Genomic DNA, 14,534 nt, shown 5'->3' with positions numbered 1-14,534 from the left:
CGCCTATGTAACACTTGCAAAACGTGTCGCATCAATACACATACTTCAGGCACAATGCGGTCAGCCGAGATATTCTCTAAACATTCCAGAAGGAAAGCCTACCTTGAAGTTTTGGTTCTGAAGATCCGTCTCGTCGTGGAGCCCTCGTATCTCTCCCTCAGCAATATGGTCCGCCGACAGTGCATTCTTAGCAGCTCGCGAACGATTCCGGGAGAGGAACAGCAGATACAAGCCTAGGATGCTAAGGAACTGGATACCAAGGCAGGTCAGCATCATACCCACACCTAGCTCATATCGCGGCGCTTGGGCTTTGCGGAAGAAAAACGGTCCTATGAAATTGCCAAGACAATAGCCAATGAGCAGCATTGCAGCGCTTGTTGACTTCTTAGTGTGTCCAGCGGTGTTTGCTGTCACGACAGACATGGAAAGTGTCCATGTGGCGGTGTAGGTGAACGTAATCCACAAACACACCAAGCGGCCCCAAGGTACGCTTGATGGCAGTGTCCACATTCCAATGACACCAGCTAATGTCGGCAGCAGACATGCAAACATAGTGAGCAGTCTTGCGTTCTCGAAGGAAGAGGCGACGAAAGTTGCGACGATACAAACCACAAACTGGATGGCACCTGAAGGCATCTGGATCAGTGTCGTCTGTAGTTTCGAAAATCCAAGACCGCGAATAATGAGGCCCTGGAAGGTAGACAAGCCCCCATTGGGCGCGTTCGAGCTAATTGCGAAGATGAAGAGTAACCAGGTCTTTGTGTCTGACAGCGTCTCCCACATTTGAGCCTTCTTGAAAGTCTTCTCTTCAAGCCCGGTACTGTTGGCTTTGACACGCTCGGTAACGCCTCTCTTCTCATCTTCCGACAGAAACTTAGCTGAGACAGGATTATCAGGCAGGAACAGAAGTACCACAATGCCCCAAGCGATAGTGACGAATCCCCATATGAGAAACGTATATCGCCAGCTGGACAAAGCGCCGTGGATATGTCCAATACCGAAGCTCGTGATACCGGCAACGACATAGCCAAGTCCGGCGCAACCGATCCAGATACCCAGGCGTAGTGGCTGTTCCATACGTGTGTACCAAATACTGAACATGACCATTGTCACCGGTTGTATGCAGGCTTCGAACACACCCAAGAAGAATCTTGCCGTTGCTAGTCCAGCAAAATTGTGGCCAGCCGCGTGGCAGGTCAACGTGACGCCCCAGAGAATTACCTGATACTGTCAGTGGATTTCTAAATCAGTACCATGTGTCTGTCAAGAACCCACCGACACGCCTAAGAACTTTGCGAGTGGATACCTTTGGAGCAGGTATGAAGTCGGCCATTCCCAGAACATGTACCCGAGGTAGAAGATAGCTCCGAGCCATGGGTATTCAGACCCGGAAAGGTGGGTTTCATCGGCCTGAGGCGCACTATGTGAGCTGCTTCTACTGGGTAGAAAAGACACTCGTCAAACTCACCAGTCCAAAAACGGCAGCATACGACAAGGTCGTTTTGTCGATCGACTGCAGCGCGTAAGTTATGCATCTGGGTGTTGTCAGTGGCATCTCCAGTGAAGAAAGATTTGGAGAATGGACTTGCAGTATTGGCATCAATCGACAATCGATCTTGAACAAGAGTCTCTTGTCGTCAACAGCAGACAGGACTTCGCCTGCTTCAGTGGAGTCATATGTGGTAGTCTCGTGTGGAAGAGCCTTCAGATCGAGGTCTGAAGCTTCTACCTTGTTCGGGCGTTGTGATAGTCGAGACTGCATGTTGCGTAAGAGTCGGAAAACTAGTTTGATCTTGGATGCATCTTCAACAGACCCCACGTTCTTATACCCCTTCTAGCGATACTGTACCTACCGATAACCAGGAACCTGCAAGTGCAGTTTTCCACGGACAAATCGGAGTGACTCTGAGCCGAAGTCCAAATCCAAGACGCGAAGAACCTGGGGCAGTCTGTCACGGCGCAATCATCAAAGGATCAAACCCCGCACATTCGCAATCAAGATAGGCCAGGCAGATAAGAGTACGGCGAAGGCGGGCAGCGCTTTCCTATCTACCTAATCATGACTTTACCGCGGATCTCGCTCACCACGACTCCGGCACAGACTCTGTTGTACAAGCACTACGATCCATCGTCTTTCAAGTACATAACATCAGGGATTGTAACCTTAGTTCTCGCAAGGAATCTACATGTATCAAAGCAATGTCTGACAACAACCAGATTCACCCGTACCAGCTTCTTGACATTGATGAACGAGTCAAACGCGTTCTGCGTAACACGCCGCTTGCAGACGGACATAATGATCTCCCTCAGCAACCAAGATGCTGCTTCAAAGGCAAAATACACAACAACTCCAAATTCGATCTTGAAAAAGGGTTCCAACGCGGCATGACCGACTTGCCACGTCTAAAACAGGGTGCCGTGGGTCTGCAGTTCTGGTCAATTTGTGTACCTCATCTTCGTGGCTCCGAGGACTTCGCGCTACCTCAATATAACGATATGTGTCGTGATGCTATTGAGCAAATCGATTTGTCTATCCGTATGGTCAAGCAATATCCCAAGGACTTTGAACTTATCTTTGGTCCGGAGAATGTCAGAAAGATATACCAATCAGGAAAGATTGCTTGTTCGATTGGTTTGGAGGGATTGCATCAGGCTGGAAATTCGATTAGCGTCATCAGAGCTTACCATCGGTTGGGTGTAAGATATGTGAGCAGAATGTTTCTCGGACCCGCTGGTATCTGTGTGTGACTGACGAGATAGTGCACCATGACGCACGTCGAGAATAATGCTTTTGCAGACTCCTCCACGTCCAAGGTGGGGCCGATCCATGGAGGGTTGTCGAGTCTGGGCAAAGCAGCAATCAAAGAGATGAACCGACTAGGTAAGTAGTCACCCCATGCAGCCACACTCTTGCATAACCGAACACTAAAGATCACTGATGCAACCCAGGCATGATGGTCGACCTTTCCCATGTCTCACCGGAAGCAGCAGAACAAGCTCACCAATGTACGGTTGCTCCTGTCATCTTTTCTCACAGCAATGCACGCAGTATCTTCGACTGTCCTCGTAATGTGCCAGACTCGGTTCTCGATCTTGTGCCTGCCAACAATGGAATAGTCATGGTCACTTTCGTACCCGAACATCTCGCAGCCAGGAGATCTGAAGCCACAGTAGACATGTTACTGGACCATCTGTTCTACATGGCGACTCGCATTGGGTGGGAGCATGTTGGTCTCGGATCGGACTTTGACGGTAAGCAGAATCGTATGCTTCTGTCCTCGAGCGCGGATGGTATTGACACTATGACTGTAGGCATTGCGTCTGTCATCCCTGGTCTCGAGGATTGCTCTCGCTTCCCTGCCTTACTGCAAGCTATCTTGGACCGTGGCGCTACAGAGGAGCAACTCGCACTAGTTGCAGGAGAGAACATACTCCGGGTGTGGACAGAGGTTTCTCGAGTTGCTGAGCGAATGCAGGAGGACGGAGTGACCCCTGTAGAAGACGTGTGGGAGGGTCGAGAGTTCTGGAGGTATGATGGATTTTATCAGATGCCTGATCCTGATCCTGAGGATAGCCTGGGCCTTGACTGGTATGGCGTCAAACCTCCTGAGGAGGGGTTGTATCATGATTAGTATAGTGAGAGGTTTCGTCAAGTAGAACCAGACCGGCCGTCCAATGAGAGTGCTAGGTTGGTCGTGGTTCGTCGAAACCACACTCAGCCGCAACAACAAAACCATCCACTTGCGATTTGAATCTGCGCACAGCAGTACCAACCCTGCATTCAGGCAAGCTGCCTCCTTACTGCTCGTCCAGGTGAGAATAGATCTTTCTATCTACTGTTGTGCGCCGCGCTTACGTTGCTGTCACAGCCTTCATCAATCCAGGACTCACCCGGATCTCAACGCCTCGCCATGCTCAACTCAACCTTGAACCGCATCATGAACGACTTTCAGCTCATCCTAATGAGCTCGCGTGGCGCCGCCCGCACTCGTTCGCTCCATTTCTTGGACCTGCCTGAAGAGATCCGCATGATGATCTACCGTTATGCTCTGCGCAGAAGCAGAACGAACGCCCAAAACTCATTTCCTGCTCTCCTTGCGGTCAACCGCCAGATTAGAGAGGAAGCCAGTCCTACATTCTACCGCGTCAACCGTTTCCTCCTGAATCTGCAGCCACAACCTCACACAACATCTGTCGAGCTTGGTTTCGACAGCAAGACTCACGAATGGCTCGCTCTTATCGGCCCTAAGCACATCAGCAACCTGCGCCGCGTTGCCTTCTCCTTCCCAGCCACCAAATTCTACCACTTCGAACACAACGAATACCACATCAATCTGTCGCGCCGTGATGCTGGCCCCTGGAGATTCACAATCAACCCCGGCCCCGAAAAGGAGTTCAGGTCGCTGCAGGGCGACATCGATGAAGCTGAAGATTACACTTACTACGCTGAAATCGTCGAGTTTCTCAGATCGACTGGACTCCCAATTCCAAACGCTGTCATTGACGACTTCATGCAAAAAGCCATCAAGAGATACGAAAACGCTCTTCGCCGCAGTCAGAGAGTCATGGATGAATTTAGTGACCTGTGCGGTGAGGGCAAGGTGGTTAAGCCTACTATCGAGGGTCTTGAGATGATCGGCCGAGGTCTTATGGCTGTGGAGCAGGCTCGTTTCGGTCATGCTGATTATTGATTGTTGAGCTCATGTCTGCTGGACTGAGTCTCTGGAGTTGGGATCGTTAATGGCCAGATACAGGGGAATAAAGAAGTCACAGATGAGTTTGTACACTAGAAAATCGAACCAGAAAATGCTACATCACGAAAAACCCTTTGCTACTCACGATTTGAGAGGCTTGTATCAACGTCTGAGTATAACTTTGTCGTTAATGTGAACGTTGAGTCTTAAATAGTGTTACTTCCTCCTCGTGTGCCGAAGTAGGTGTAGCTATAAAAATGCATGATAGCATTGGGAAACAATGCAGTATCCACTGGAAGGCAATAAATGTTGGGCCCTCTGTGGACATGTCTCTGCTTCTGAATACATTGTGCATTTTTATAGTACCTAAATTGCTTTTTGCTGCACTCGGAGTAGGGGGCAACAAGTTGTCGACGCTTCGTGGACATGCCTCTGCTTCCCATGTACTCAGGCATATGACATTCATAACTATAGAAATGCATGATAGTATCAGGAAACAAAATGGTATCCACTGAGAGGCAACGAGTTGTCGAGTCTCGATGGACATACCTGTGCTTCCCACAAGGACTGTGCCTTTTGGTAGTCTACGTTTTACTATCAGCTGTAATCGGAATATGGTGGAGTACACGTGAATATTAGGGGCCGTGACAAAGGATTTTCCTTCTCGCCGTTTCCGTCACCTCGGAAGATTTCAGAGTGCAGGTGAAGTTGGCAACCTGGTCTTGCGACGCACCACAAACACCTTGTCCACGAACAAGAAATAATCACGACGATACAATTCCGCAACAATGCTGCCCCCAATTCCCTCCCTTCCCATGGACTGGCCTTTTTTGTACCCCTGGCCCACCGCTGACGAGAACAAGCAAGTTGTAAGTGACAGATGTCCCCACCCTCTGCCATCTCTGGTGGATGCGCTTCTGCAACGGAGCAGAATGTGACTTGAGAGCTAGAGTAACTTGCAGCAGAAAGAAAGCAAGGCTAATTTTCACAGATGCTTGCAAAGCAACGCATACAACAAGTTCGTCGACGACGCCGCCTCCAATTTGAGTACTTGCTCATGGAGTGCAAGAGACGCAAAACTATTTGCTGCTGCCAGCTCCGTGAGAACTTGACCCGGTACGGCGCCAACAATAGTCACAATCGTCGTTACCTCAAGCGCCTCCTACGCAAAGACGATGACTCGCGCAACCCTTACGCTCATGTCAGCAAGGAAGACGCTCAGATAGAACTATTGGCCCGTGGCATCTGCTTGAAGAAAGACGCCATCGATTCTCGCTATGCATTGCGCTGTGCATTGCAGGTCGCAGACGCTCAGCGCCAAATTAATTTCTTGCGCCTGCCCAAGGAAGTTCGTCTGCTTGTGTACGAGCACGTCGTGAGTGATGATCCAGTCGGACTGGCTCGTCCTACTCTCCTCGCAGTCAACAAGCAGATCAGAGAGGAAGCCAGCCCAATCTTTTTTCGCCTTAACTCCTTCCGTCTGGACCTGTATCCAGGTTATTACATCGCCAACGCACCTAAATTCGACCTGAAGACCTACAAATGGCTTGACCTTATCGGTCCGGATGGCATCAAAGAGCTGCGCAACATCTCGCTCACAAGCAACAACGAAGAGTATAACATCGACTTGTCTTGCGGCGATGCTGGCCAGTGGAGCACCACGCTTCGCCCTCGCGCCTACACCTCCCGACCCCACCACTCTCGCCAAAAGTGTTCCGCCAGAAAAACAAAGACCCTGGAAGCACATCTCGCCGATGCCAGAAAAGCCGTCGAAGGAGATGTGGAAGATATGGCTCAGTCAGATAAAGACTTGGTGTACCTCAACAACCTTTTCAAGCAAAAGAAGTCTGCTCACGAGTGTATTCAGAATGGAATGGATACTTTTGCTGCTCTTTGTGGTGAGGACAAGAGTATTGAACCTACCATCGATGGACTCGAAATCCTCATCGATGCGATCACCCTCAAAGACCAGAAGATGAGAGATTCCGTCAACGCTGTCTTTCGTGGGGAAGTCTGAGTGCACTATGCTGGAGACGGATCTGAATTCTCCGTGGACACGCTTCTAGTTACGAAGATAGTTGTGCCTTGTTATGGTGTACATTTTGGTCTTGTCTACACTCGGAGTACTACGGAAGTCAAGAAGGCAGAAGACACGGAGGTGGGACAAGGGAGAAGAGGTGTCAGTCGCTAGACCACTTCAGTATACTCAGAAAACAATAATAGACTGTCGTTGAGACTGAAGCAAAGCAAAAAAGATCTTTGTATAGTATGTTAGTGCCTGCATCATGGTGAAATGTGGTTGAGATGTCGGTCCGTCGGACGAGTCCAAATGCGTACTCTGACCCCACTCTTTCCTCCATCACGCCAACCTTGTCTTGACTACAACCCTTCTCGTACATTTGCTGGAAAAAATACATCGGCTACTTGTACCATCTTGTCACTGACATGCATCTACGACACCAGACTTACTCTTGGCGCTATCATGGCGTTCATTGTCCGCGATAAGGTCGGTCGTAAGAAGAGAATCTTCTTTGCCAACATCATTATCATGATTGGGGCCGCTGTCCGATATCTCATCGACAAGAGTGAAATTGTTGCACAAGCACGACTCTCCCCGCCAAAGATGTCCTCTTTGGGAAGAGCCACGACCGATTGGAGTGGGTCCGATGTCGGACTCCGGCAAGATAGTGGCGCGCCAGCGGTGTCTCTTTGAGGACGACGGGAGTCTGCTTGACTTGGGATGTTCTTCAAGTATGGCAACGCTTCGTTCCTGGTGCCCCTTTCTCTTCTCTGCACTGGTTCTCAAGAAGTTTTACATTCGACCTGGAGCAATTGCAACCATCGTGCTTATTGATTATGTCACAACAATGCCGGGACGCCGAAAAGGCAGTCCCTGCTGACTACCAACGGGAAGTAATTTCGTTCGCCGAGAACGACTCTGAGAACCCATTTAAGTGGTCGCGAGTAAGAACGAATCTCATCGCATCTTCTGCTCCGGGCTGACAATTGACGCCACTCAAGACGAAAAAGCTGTTCATCGTTACTATCGGGATTGTTGCTATCCTTAATAGTACTCTAGATTCTTCTCTACCTAGCGGTGCCATCAAGTTGATCGCAAAGGACTTTGAAGTTACTCAAGATATTCAGCTTGTACTTCCCATCTCTGTCTATCTAGTTGGCTATATTCTGGGTCCTTTATTCTTCTCTCCTCTGAGCGAGAGGTATGGACGAAGGCTTGTGTTGGTCCCAACATTCGTCTTATTCACAGCATTCACAGGTGCTTGTGCTGGTGCGAGGAACTGGGCGTCGTTTCTTGTCTTTCGCTTGATCTGCGGCATCAATGCTTCGAGTTCTATCGCCATCACGAGTGGTATCTATGCTGATATATTTGAGGATCCTGTAGTGCGCGGCAGGGCAATTGCTTTCTACATCTCAGTGCGTCAAAGAATACACAATTCGGATCTTGATCAAATTCTCACACCGTTCTAGGCAACAGCTTTTGGTCCTCAATTTGCACCTGTAATTTCCGGCGCGCTCTCATCTGTGGGTTGGCGGTGGACCTTTTGGGTTGCACTGGTTATCGCGGCCGTCTCTTTAGTGCCTATTGTATTCTTGCCTGAGACCTACAAGCCTGTGATTTTGAGGCGTAAGGCTCGAAGACTGAGATCCTTGAATCCTGATTGTCATGTCTATGCACCGATCGAAATGGGAAAGCAAGATCTCCAGGAGATGGTAACAATAACTTTAGCGCGACCAATACGCATGTTCTGCACAGAAATCATCGTGTTTCTGAGCAGTGTTTACTTAGCATTCATCAGTGGCGTCTACTGTAAGCTTCAACACTCTATCTTCCAAGAGGTTGACCAAACCTTGCTAATCTTGTAGTCCTACTCTTTGAAGCCTATCCCATCATATATCAGGACATCTACGGAATGGGTCTTGTTTCTACTGGCCTTGCGTTCGTTCCAAGTGGGTTGCAGGATCTTATGTCCAGTAGACTGATACTGACATATTTCATCAGTCGCTGTAGGATGCATAGTTGCTTTCCTCATCTCTCTCGCTTGGGATCGCTTTTTTCGCAACGCGCATGCCCAGGGCCGTTCCTTCACCACCGTTCGCGAATACAAAAGACTGCCTTTGGCCTGCATTGGCGCCCCGTTGTGTGTCGTCTCTGTCTTCTGGATGGGGTGGTCGTCAAGTCCTCGCGTGCACTGGATAGTCCCTATGCTTGCGGGTGCGCTTTTTGGCGCAGGCTTCGTCCTTATCTTCATGGCTCTTCTCAATTACATGACGGATGCGTTTCCCGAGTTTGCCGCAAGCGCATCTGCTGCTGCAAGTTGCACCAGGAGCGTGTTCGGTGCATTGTTACCGTTGGCTGCGCCGAGGATGTACGCAAATTTGGGCATAGATTTGGGCATGACAGTGCTGGGTTTTGTAAGTCTGATACTCAGCCTCGTGCCATTCGGGTTGTTGTGGCTTGGAAAGCAGGGTCGCTTATAGGACGTCAATTGACTTGATGGTCCATTCCCACGAGCCCTTCATTTCATCACTTGTCAATAATACGAGAGGATATGGACGCGCAGAAGAGATGTTGATTCATCTGATCGGGAACTCAATGCTACATAACCGCATCATGTCCACCAATCCTCGCGCACATACAGTTTCACCACGGGTACATACTCGACCCCGCTCTTTCCTCCATCGCGCCAACCTTGTCTTGACCACAACCCTTCCCCGCGCACTTTCGCCGATGTTCGCCTAGACATCTGATTCGTCCTGCAAGTTCCCAACTAGGAAGCGACGACCGGATGCCTCGAATTGGCATGGCCGTCTCGGCAGCGCGAGTCGCAACAACGGGCGGATGCCTCCAAACAGCAACCCATACGACCATCCTCTATCTCAGGTGTTTGATCATCGCGTGCTGAATGGAGAAAACCTGGAGAACGAACTGGAGACCCCGGACTGTCCCCGCATGCATGTGTTCTGATACTGAACGTGTGGGCTGTCGTGTGTCGAACATATAAGATGGTCGATCACCCCTACCAGCTCTTGCGCATTACCAAGCTCTTTGACTCCTGACAAACATTCGAGTTCATACATCCATTATGGCTATCGAACTTCGCGGCAACGCACTTATCTCAGTCATCCTCCTGGCCTCTGGCCTGGACTTCCTCCTATTTGGTTTCGATCAAGGGCTCTTTGGAGGCGTCCTAGCCGGCGATGGTTTTAAGCATATGCTCGGCAACCCTTCAGCAACCCGCACTGGCCTTGTCACAGCAATCTACGATATTGGCTGTGCTCTAGGAGCTGTCATGGCGTTTCTCGTCGGCGACAAGGTCGGTCGCAAGAAGAGTATTGTCTATGCCAACATCATCGTCATCATTGGAGCCGCTATCCAGACTGCCAGCTTCTCGTATGCCCAGATGAGTGTTGCTAGAGTCATTGCTGGCGCTGGTGTTGGCTTTTCCACTGTTGCTGTACCCATCTTGCAGAGCGAGACGCTACCTAGCCGCAATCGTGGTGCTGTGAGTATCCCACTCTATTCGTCACCAGTGGAATAAAGTACTGACAGAACTACCAGCTTCTCGTCGTCCAATCAGCTCTAATCATCATCGGCGTTGCCATCGCTTCATGGCTATGCTTTGCCACTCTCTACTCCAATTCGAGCTTCCAGTGGCGGTTCCCCATCGCGTGTCAGATGCTGTTCTCCGGCCTTGTCCTTTGTCTTACACCATTCCTACCTGAGACCCCTCGCTGGCTTGCTGAAAATGGCCGCATCGAAGAAGCTCGTCAGGTCATCGCTCGTCTCGAAGACAAGCCTGTCGACCACTTGGACGTCGACAACCAGCTCAACGAGATCCGCGAAGTCATTGCTATCGAGCAAGAGGCTGGCGATGCAACGTGGAGCGAGGTGTTTACCAACTCTACCAAGTCAAGAAACTTGCATCGCGTCATACTCGGCATGGGTCCTTACATGATGAATCAGTGGTCTGGAATCAGTAAGCATATCATATAGTCTCCAAGGAAAGAGATAGTGCTAACTCACCATGACAGACGCCCTTTGCTACTACCTCGCATACATCCTCGAAAACTACCTTGGCTACAGCCCGAGCATGGCCCTCATTCTCGCTTCAGTCGCTTTCACACAGTACGCCATCTTCTCCTGGCCTCCATACTTCTACATTGATCGTCTCGGCCGCCGCTGGACCGTCATCCTCTCAGCTATCGGCTGTGCAGCTTGCATGGCTATCATTGCCGGTGCGCTCGTCAACCCTACCCATACCAATTCCATCGTCGCAGTTGCCTTCATGTTCCTGTTCATGGACTGCTTCACCCTTGGTATCCTTCCCGTGAGTTGGTCTTACTCCGCTGAGATTCAACCTCTTCGCGTTCGCAACAAGGCTACCGCTGTTGGCGTCTTCGGCCATTGGATGAGCAACTTCGTGGTTGTCATGGTTACACCCATTGGACTTTCTAATATTGGCGGCAACTACTTCTGGGTTTGGGCCATCGTCAATGCATCATTCGTGCCTTTGACGTGGTTCTTTGGTGTTGAGACTTCGGGTAGGAGTCTGGAAAAGATCGACCATATGTTCTTTGACGAACCGCGAGTATGCATGGGTTTGAACAAGAATCACACTAGAGTCATCAACAAGGAGATGTACGATGAGGAGAGGAGATTGAGCATTGCTAGGGATGAGAAGAAGATGGATGTTGAGCAGATCTCGGTTGTGAGCAAATAAGGGAGGCGAGCTCGGTACAATGAACTCCCGTTTAGTATGAAGGCTAAGCATGTTCACCACGAACCTTTTTGTGCTGAAGGTGCATACTAGCTGCAAGTGTTTCGCGTTTATGGTTTATATACAGGCTATCATGGTACAAGCTCGGCTTTTAGCAGTAGTATAGTGATCCTAGTCACTCTTATTGGTATGTTCTTTTATTCCCTGAATTTTCTCATCCAAGGCATATCCCATCCTTTGTACGCCTATGCCTTTGCCATAAACCAACTCTCCGCCTAGTGCCGCACTCAATGCAACGCCAGGGAGCGTTAGCACACTAAGAAGTATGCTTACCCTGCCCGGGGCAAAGCTTGGAGCCATTCTTCTTGTCCATACAGCATACGTTGACACGCCGGCCGCGACAAAGTTAAGGGCACCATGAGCGAGCCCAATCTTGATACTGCGGCTGTTGATGTCCTCGTGATAGTTTGGGTTGGTGAGTTTCTTGTCCTTCTGATTGATGCCGCCTTTCTTGTAAAGTTCCCACAACTCTGCAGAGCCGCTGGTAAAGCTGGGCAGAGAAGTTACAAGACCTGCGATATGGCAGAGATATCCAAGCCGCGAGATGTCTCCAAGAAAAGGAGTCAGGAAGGCTAAGGCCCTGTATCGATTTGCAACACCGTAGACGGTATCTAGAGTGTAGGCCGTGGAGAGGAATGTGAGTGGGAAGTGGACGGTCGCCGGATGCACGGGATGACTTGATAGACAACATCAGTTACGATTTCTCCCACTTTGATGTTTTCTGGGCTTCACCTGTTACGAAACGGCCAATCGAAGTGGCCCAGCTCGACAGTGTCATAAAGATTGCTCAGAACACCCATATCGGCTGGAATTTGGTGAGAATTTGAAGAATGGTAGGGGAAAGAAGTAGTTCAGCGAATGGATCTTCAAGTCATTTTGAACATCGATTTAGTTGTCAATATGACACAATTGGTATACAGCTTGACGTTAGAATTACTGTCGCAGCCCGTCATCGGGCACGCGGACAGAATTCTCCCGACACACAACGGTTTCGATCATGTTGACCTACCTCTTGCCCACCATGAACTAGAGTACTGTCGCATGCGCCGATCTGTATGGCACGGTCATAATACCCTGACCCCGAGGTAGGTCAAGATTCGTAGAGCGGGCGAGTACGTAGGTGCGGCTAGAATACCATGTTTGTACATGGTATTTGGTGGATGGGAATCATGTCTGAGCATAGTCATTATACATTACACGTCATCATTAGATAACCAACGCTCTCTGTATAGTAGAGCTTTTCGCATGCGTGAGAATTTCCAGGCACGTTTCAGCAATTGCTCATGGCTAACAGTAATGTCTCGTGAGATGGCGACAACGCAACAGTCTTATACAGGCTCGATATACCGGACCAATGACTTTCAAACAGCTCCGCCGAACACTACTCAGATCAACGAGATGATGGACGCAGTAGAAAGCTGTACTGAACGCATTCGAAGAGAACCTTATGATCCTCATCTGTGGGTTGAGCGGGGTAGCTATCTCCTTGCGCTTAACTACCCAGAGCTTGCAGTAGGAGACGCATGGAAAAGCCGCATGTTATTCCATCGTGATCTCAAAGGTATCGGCGAGCAAGATCGCAGTGCTAGATTGCAGATGTATGACATTCTCGGCCAAGCGCTTTACGATTGCCACTGCCATTGGGAGGCAGCCAGCTTCTGGGAAGAAGTCGCGAAAGAATTTCCAGATAGTCACGCATGTGAAAAGGCCATCGCTCTTCGAAGGCTCTTGGGGAGCAAGGACAAGCTCGCAACCCCACTAGGCGGTACTTGGCAGGAACGGATGGACCGGCTTCGTGATGGATGCGTTACCAGTGTTCATTATCCATGGATACAAGATCGTCATCTTCGTCGAACACAAGAGCTTGTGAACGACGTGAACAATGAACTCAAGCAAAATACCCAACAGGCCCCAGCATGTTACTTGGGCAGTAGCACCCTAGCGACTAGAGATGACATGCTTGGGATGTTTGCATCGCGATACATCCAACCAGGTGAATGCATACTCATCGACCGTACAGCGACAGGGATATGCAGCATTGTCGAACCTCTCAGTTGTTCGAATTGCTTTTCGCACATCGAGGGTCTGCCCATGCGAGCTTCATGTTGCTCAGAATCCTACTGCTCTAGTGCATGCCTCGGATTGAGTATGAACACTTATCACAAAGTGCTTTGTGGACAAGACTTTTCCTGGCTATCTCAGCCTGCGCAAGGGCTGCAGCACAACGCATCATCATTGCGACCACTTCTGATGCTGCGATTCCTTGCGGCCTGCATTCAATCTAGCGCTGGATCACACCCACTCGATCACCCACTTCTTGCACGCCTCCAATCACTCACCAGAAACAATCATGTGGACGTCTTTACGATGAAAGATTCCGTCATCACGCCCTTAAGGATACTTGAGCAGCTCGGCATTGATGTCTTCGCCAATCTAAACTTCGACACAATGGTTTTACATACCATATGGACTCGCCTCGCAAACAACAAAGCCGGCTCTCCGGATCCAGCACATGGCTTTATCGACGAGGTTACACCATTCCTTTCTTTCTTCAATCATAGCTGCGAGCCAAATGTGGAGTTCATAAGGCAAACTGACAGCACAACGATCTGTTTCTACGCAAAAAGAGGGTTGAAGAAAGGAGAGGAACTTTTCGTTAGCTATTTGGATGTGCAGGACATGTCGCTGAATGAAAGGACGGAGATGTTATGGCCGTGGTTTGAAGAAATGTGTTTATGTCCGAAATGTAAGAGAGAGGCTATGCAGAGGTCATGAGTATCGAGGTTTCAGATAAGATTGCGTTGTTCATCTGACAGTTGAGAGTATGTAGAATTTTGTCTCTGAGAGTACAATTAGTACATCTAACAAATGAAGAGCCATGGAATATTCCAACCCAGTCTCTCATGTCACCTTTTACATAAGACATTGAGAGTCGCAGCTCAGACCTTTTGCAGCCATTAACCCACCACACACTTGACAGATGCCAATTGAGATTACTTCCAACTTCTCGAATCATGTCTAGAGCAGCAGCAGTTTGACA

The 14,534-nt window shown here is 49.6% G+C and overlaps 7 protein-coding genes across 7 annotated transcripts; 5 read left to right on the top strand and 2 right to left on the bottom strand.

The window, feature by feature from the left end:
• Positions 1-31: 31 nt before the first annotated feature.
• Positions 32-1,555, bottom strand: M437DRAFT_73939 (allantoate permease; the record flags this gene model as incomplete). The annotated part of the gene is made up of 4 exons (XM_041026138.1): positions 32-43; positions 103-1,221; positions 1,276-1,410; positions 1,469-1,555. The coding sequence occupies 4 exons, from the start codon at positions 1,553-1,555 to the stop codon at positions 32-34; spliced, it is 1,353 nt and encodes a 450-aa protein (XP_040881112.1).
• Positions 1,556-2,199: 644 nt separating this feature from the next.
• Positions 2,200-3,632, top strand: M437DRAFT_44822 (uncharacterized protein; the record flags this gene model as incomplete). Its single annotated transcript, XM_041020973.1, has 4 exons — positions 2,200-2,706; positions 2,761-2,881; positions 2,950-3,252; positions 3,313-3,632. 4 exons carry the CDS (start codon positions 2,200-2,202, stop codon positions 3,630-3,632), a joined length of 1,251 nt encoding a protein of 416 aa, XP_040881111.1.
• A 1,850-nt stretch (positions 3,633-5,482) lies between these two features.
• Positions 5,483-6,711, top strand: M437DRAFT_83025 (uncharacterized protein; the record flags this gene model as incomplete). The annotated part of the gene is made up of 2 exons (XM_041027861.1): positions 5,483-5,563; positions 5,686-6,711. 2 exons carry the CDS (start codon positions 5,483-5,485, stop codon positions 6,709-6,711), a joined length of 1,107 nt encoding a protein of 368 aa, XP_040881110.1.
• Positions 6,712-6,998: 287 nt separating this feature from the next.
• Positions 6,999-9,194, top strand: M437DRAFT_73937 (MFS general substrate transporter; the record flags this gene model as incomplete). The annotated part of the gene is made up of 6 exons (XM_041026137.1): positions 6,999-7,008; positions 7,609-7,658; positions 7,716-8,129; positions 8,184-8,523; positions 8,580-8,663; positions 8,716-9,194. 6 exons carry the CDS (start codon positions 6,999-7,001, stop codon positions 9,192-9,194), a joined length of 1,377 nt encoding a protein of 458 aa, XP_040881109.1.
• Positions 9,195-9,799: 605 nt separating this feature from the next.
• On the top strand, positions 9,800-11,437 carry M437DRAFT_44519 (general substrate transporter; the record flags this gene model as incomplete). Its single annotated transcript, XM_041020915.1, has 3 exons — positions 9,800-10,219; positions 10,276-10,693; positions 10,749-11,437. 3 exons carry the CDS (start codon positions 9,800-9,802, stop codon positions 11,435-11,437), a joined length of 1,527 nt encoding a protein of 508 aa, XP_040881108.1.
• Positions 11,438-11,679: 242 nt separating this feature from the next.
• M437DRAFT_64638 (uncharacterized protein) lies at positions 11,680-12,294 on the bottom strand (the record flags this gene model as incomplete). Its single annotated transcript, XM_041024454.1, has 3 exons — positions 11,680-11,709; positions 11,768-12,170; positions 12,227-12,294. 3 exons carry the CDS (start codon positions 12,292-12,294, stop codon positions 11,680-11,682), a joined length of 501 nt encoding a protein of 166 aa, XP_040881107.1.
• Positions 12,295-12,895: 601 nt separating this feature from the next.
• M437DRAFT_44843 (uncharacterized protein) lies at positions 12,896-14,269 on the top strand (the record flags this gene model as incomplete). Its single annotated transcript, XM_041020977.1, has 1 exon — positions 12,896-14,269. The coding sequence occupies one exon, from the start codon at positions 12,896-12,898 to the stop codon at positions 14,267-14,269; it is 1,374 nt and encodes a 457-aa protein (XP_040881106.1).
• Between the last annotated feature and the right edge of the window lie 265 nt (positions 14,270-14,534).

Source organism: Aureobasidium melanogenum (assembly GCF_000721775.1).
Source record: "Aureobasidium melanogenum CBS 110374 unplaced genomic scaffold scaffold_6, whole genome shotgun sequence".
Lineage (NCBI taxonomy): Eukaryota > Fungi > Ascomycota > Dothideomycetes > Dothideales > Saccotheciaceae > Aureobasidium > Aureobasidium melanogenum.
Note: the sequence above shows the minus strand (reverse complement) of the source record. Positions and strands in the feature narration are given on the sequence as shown.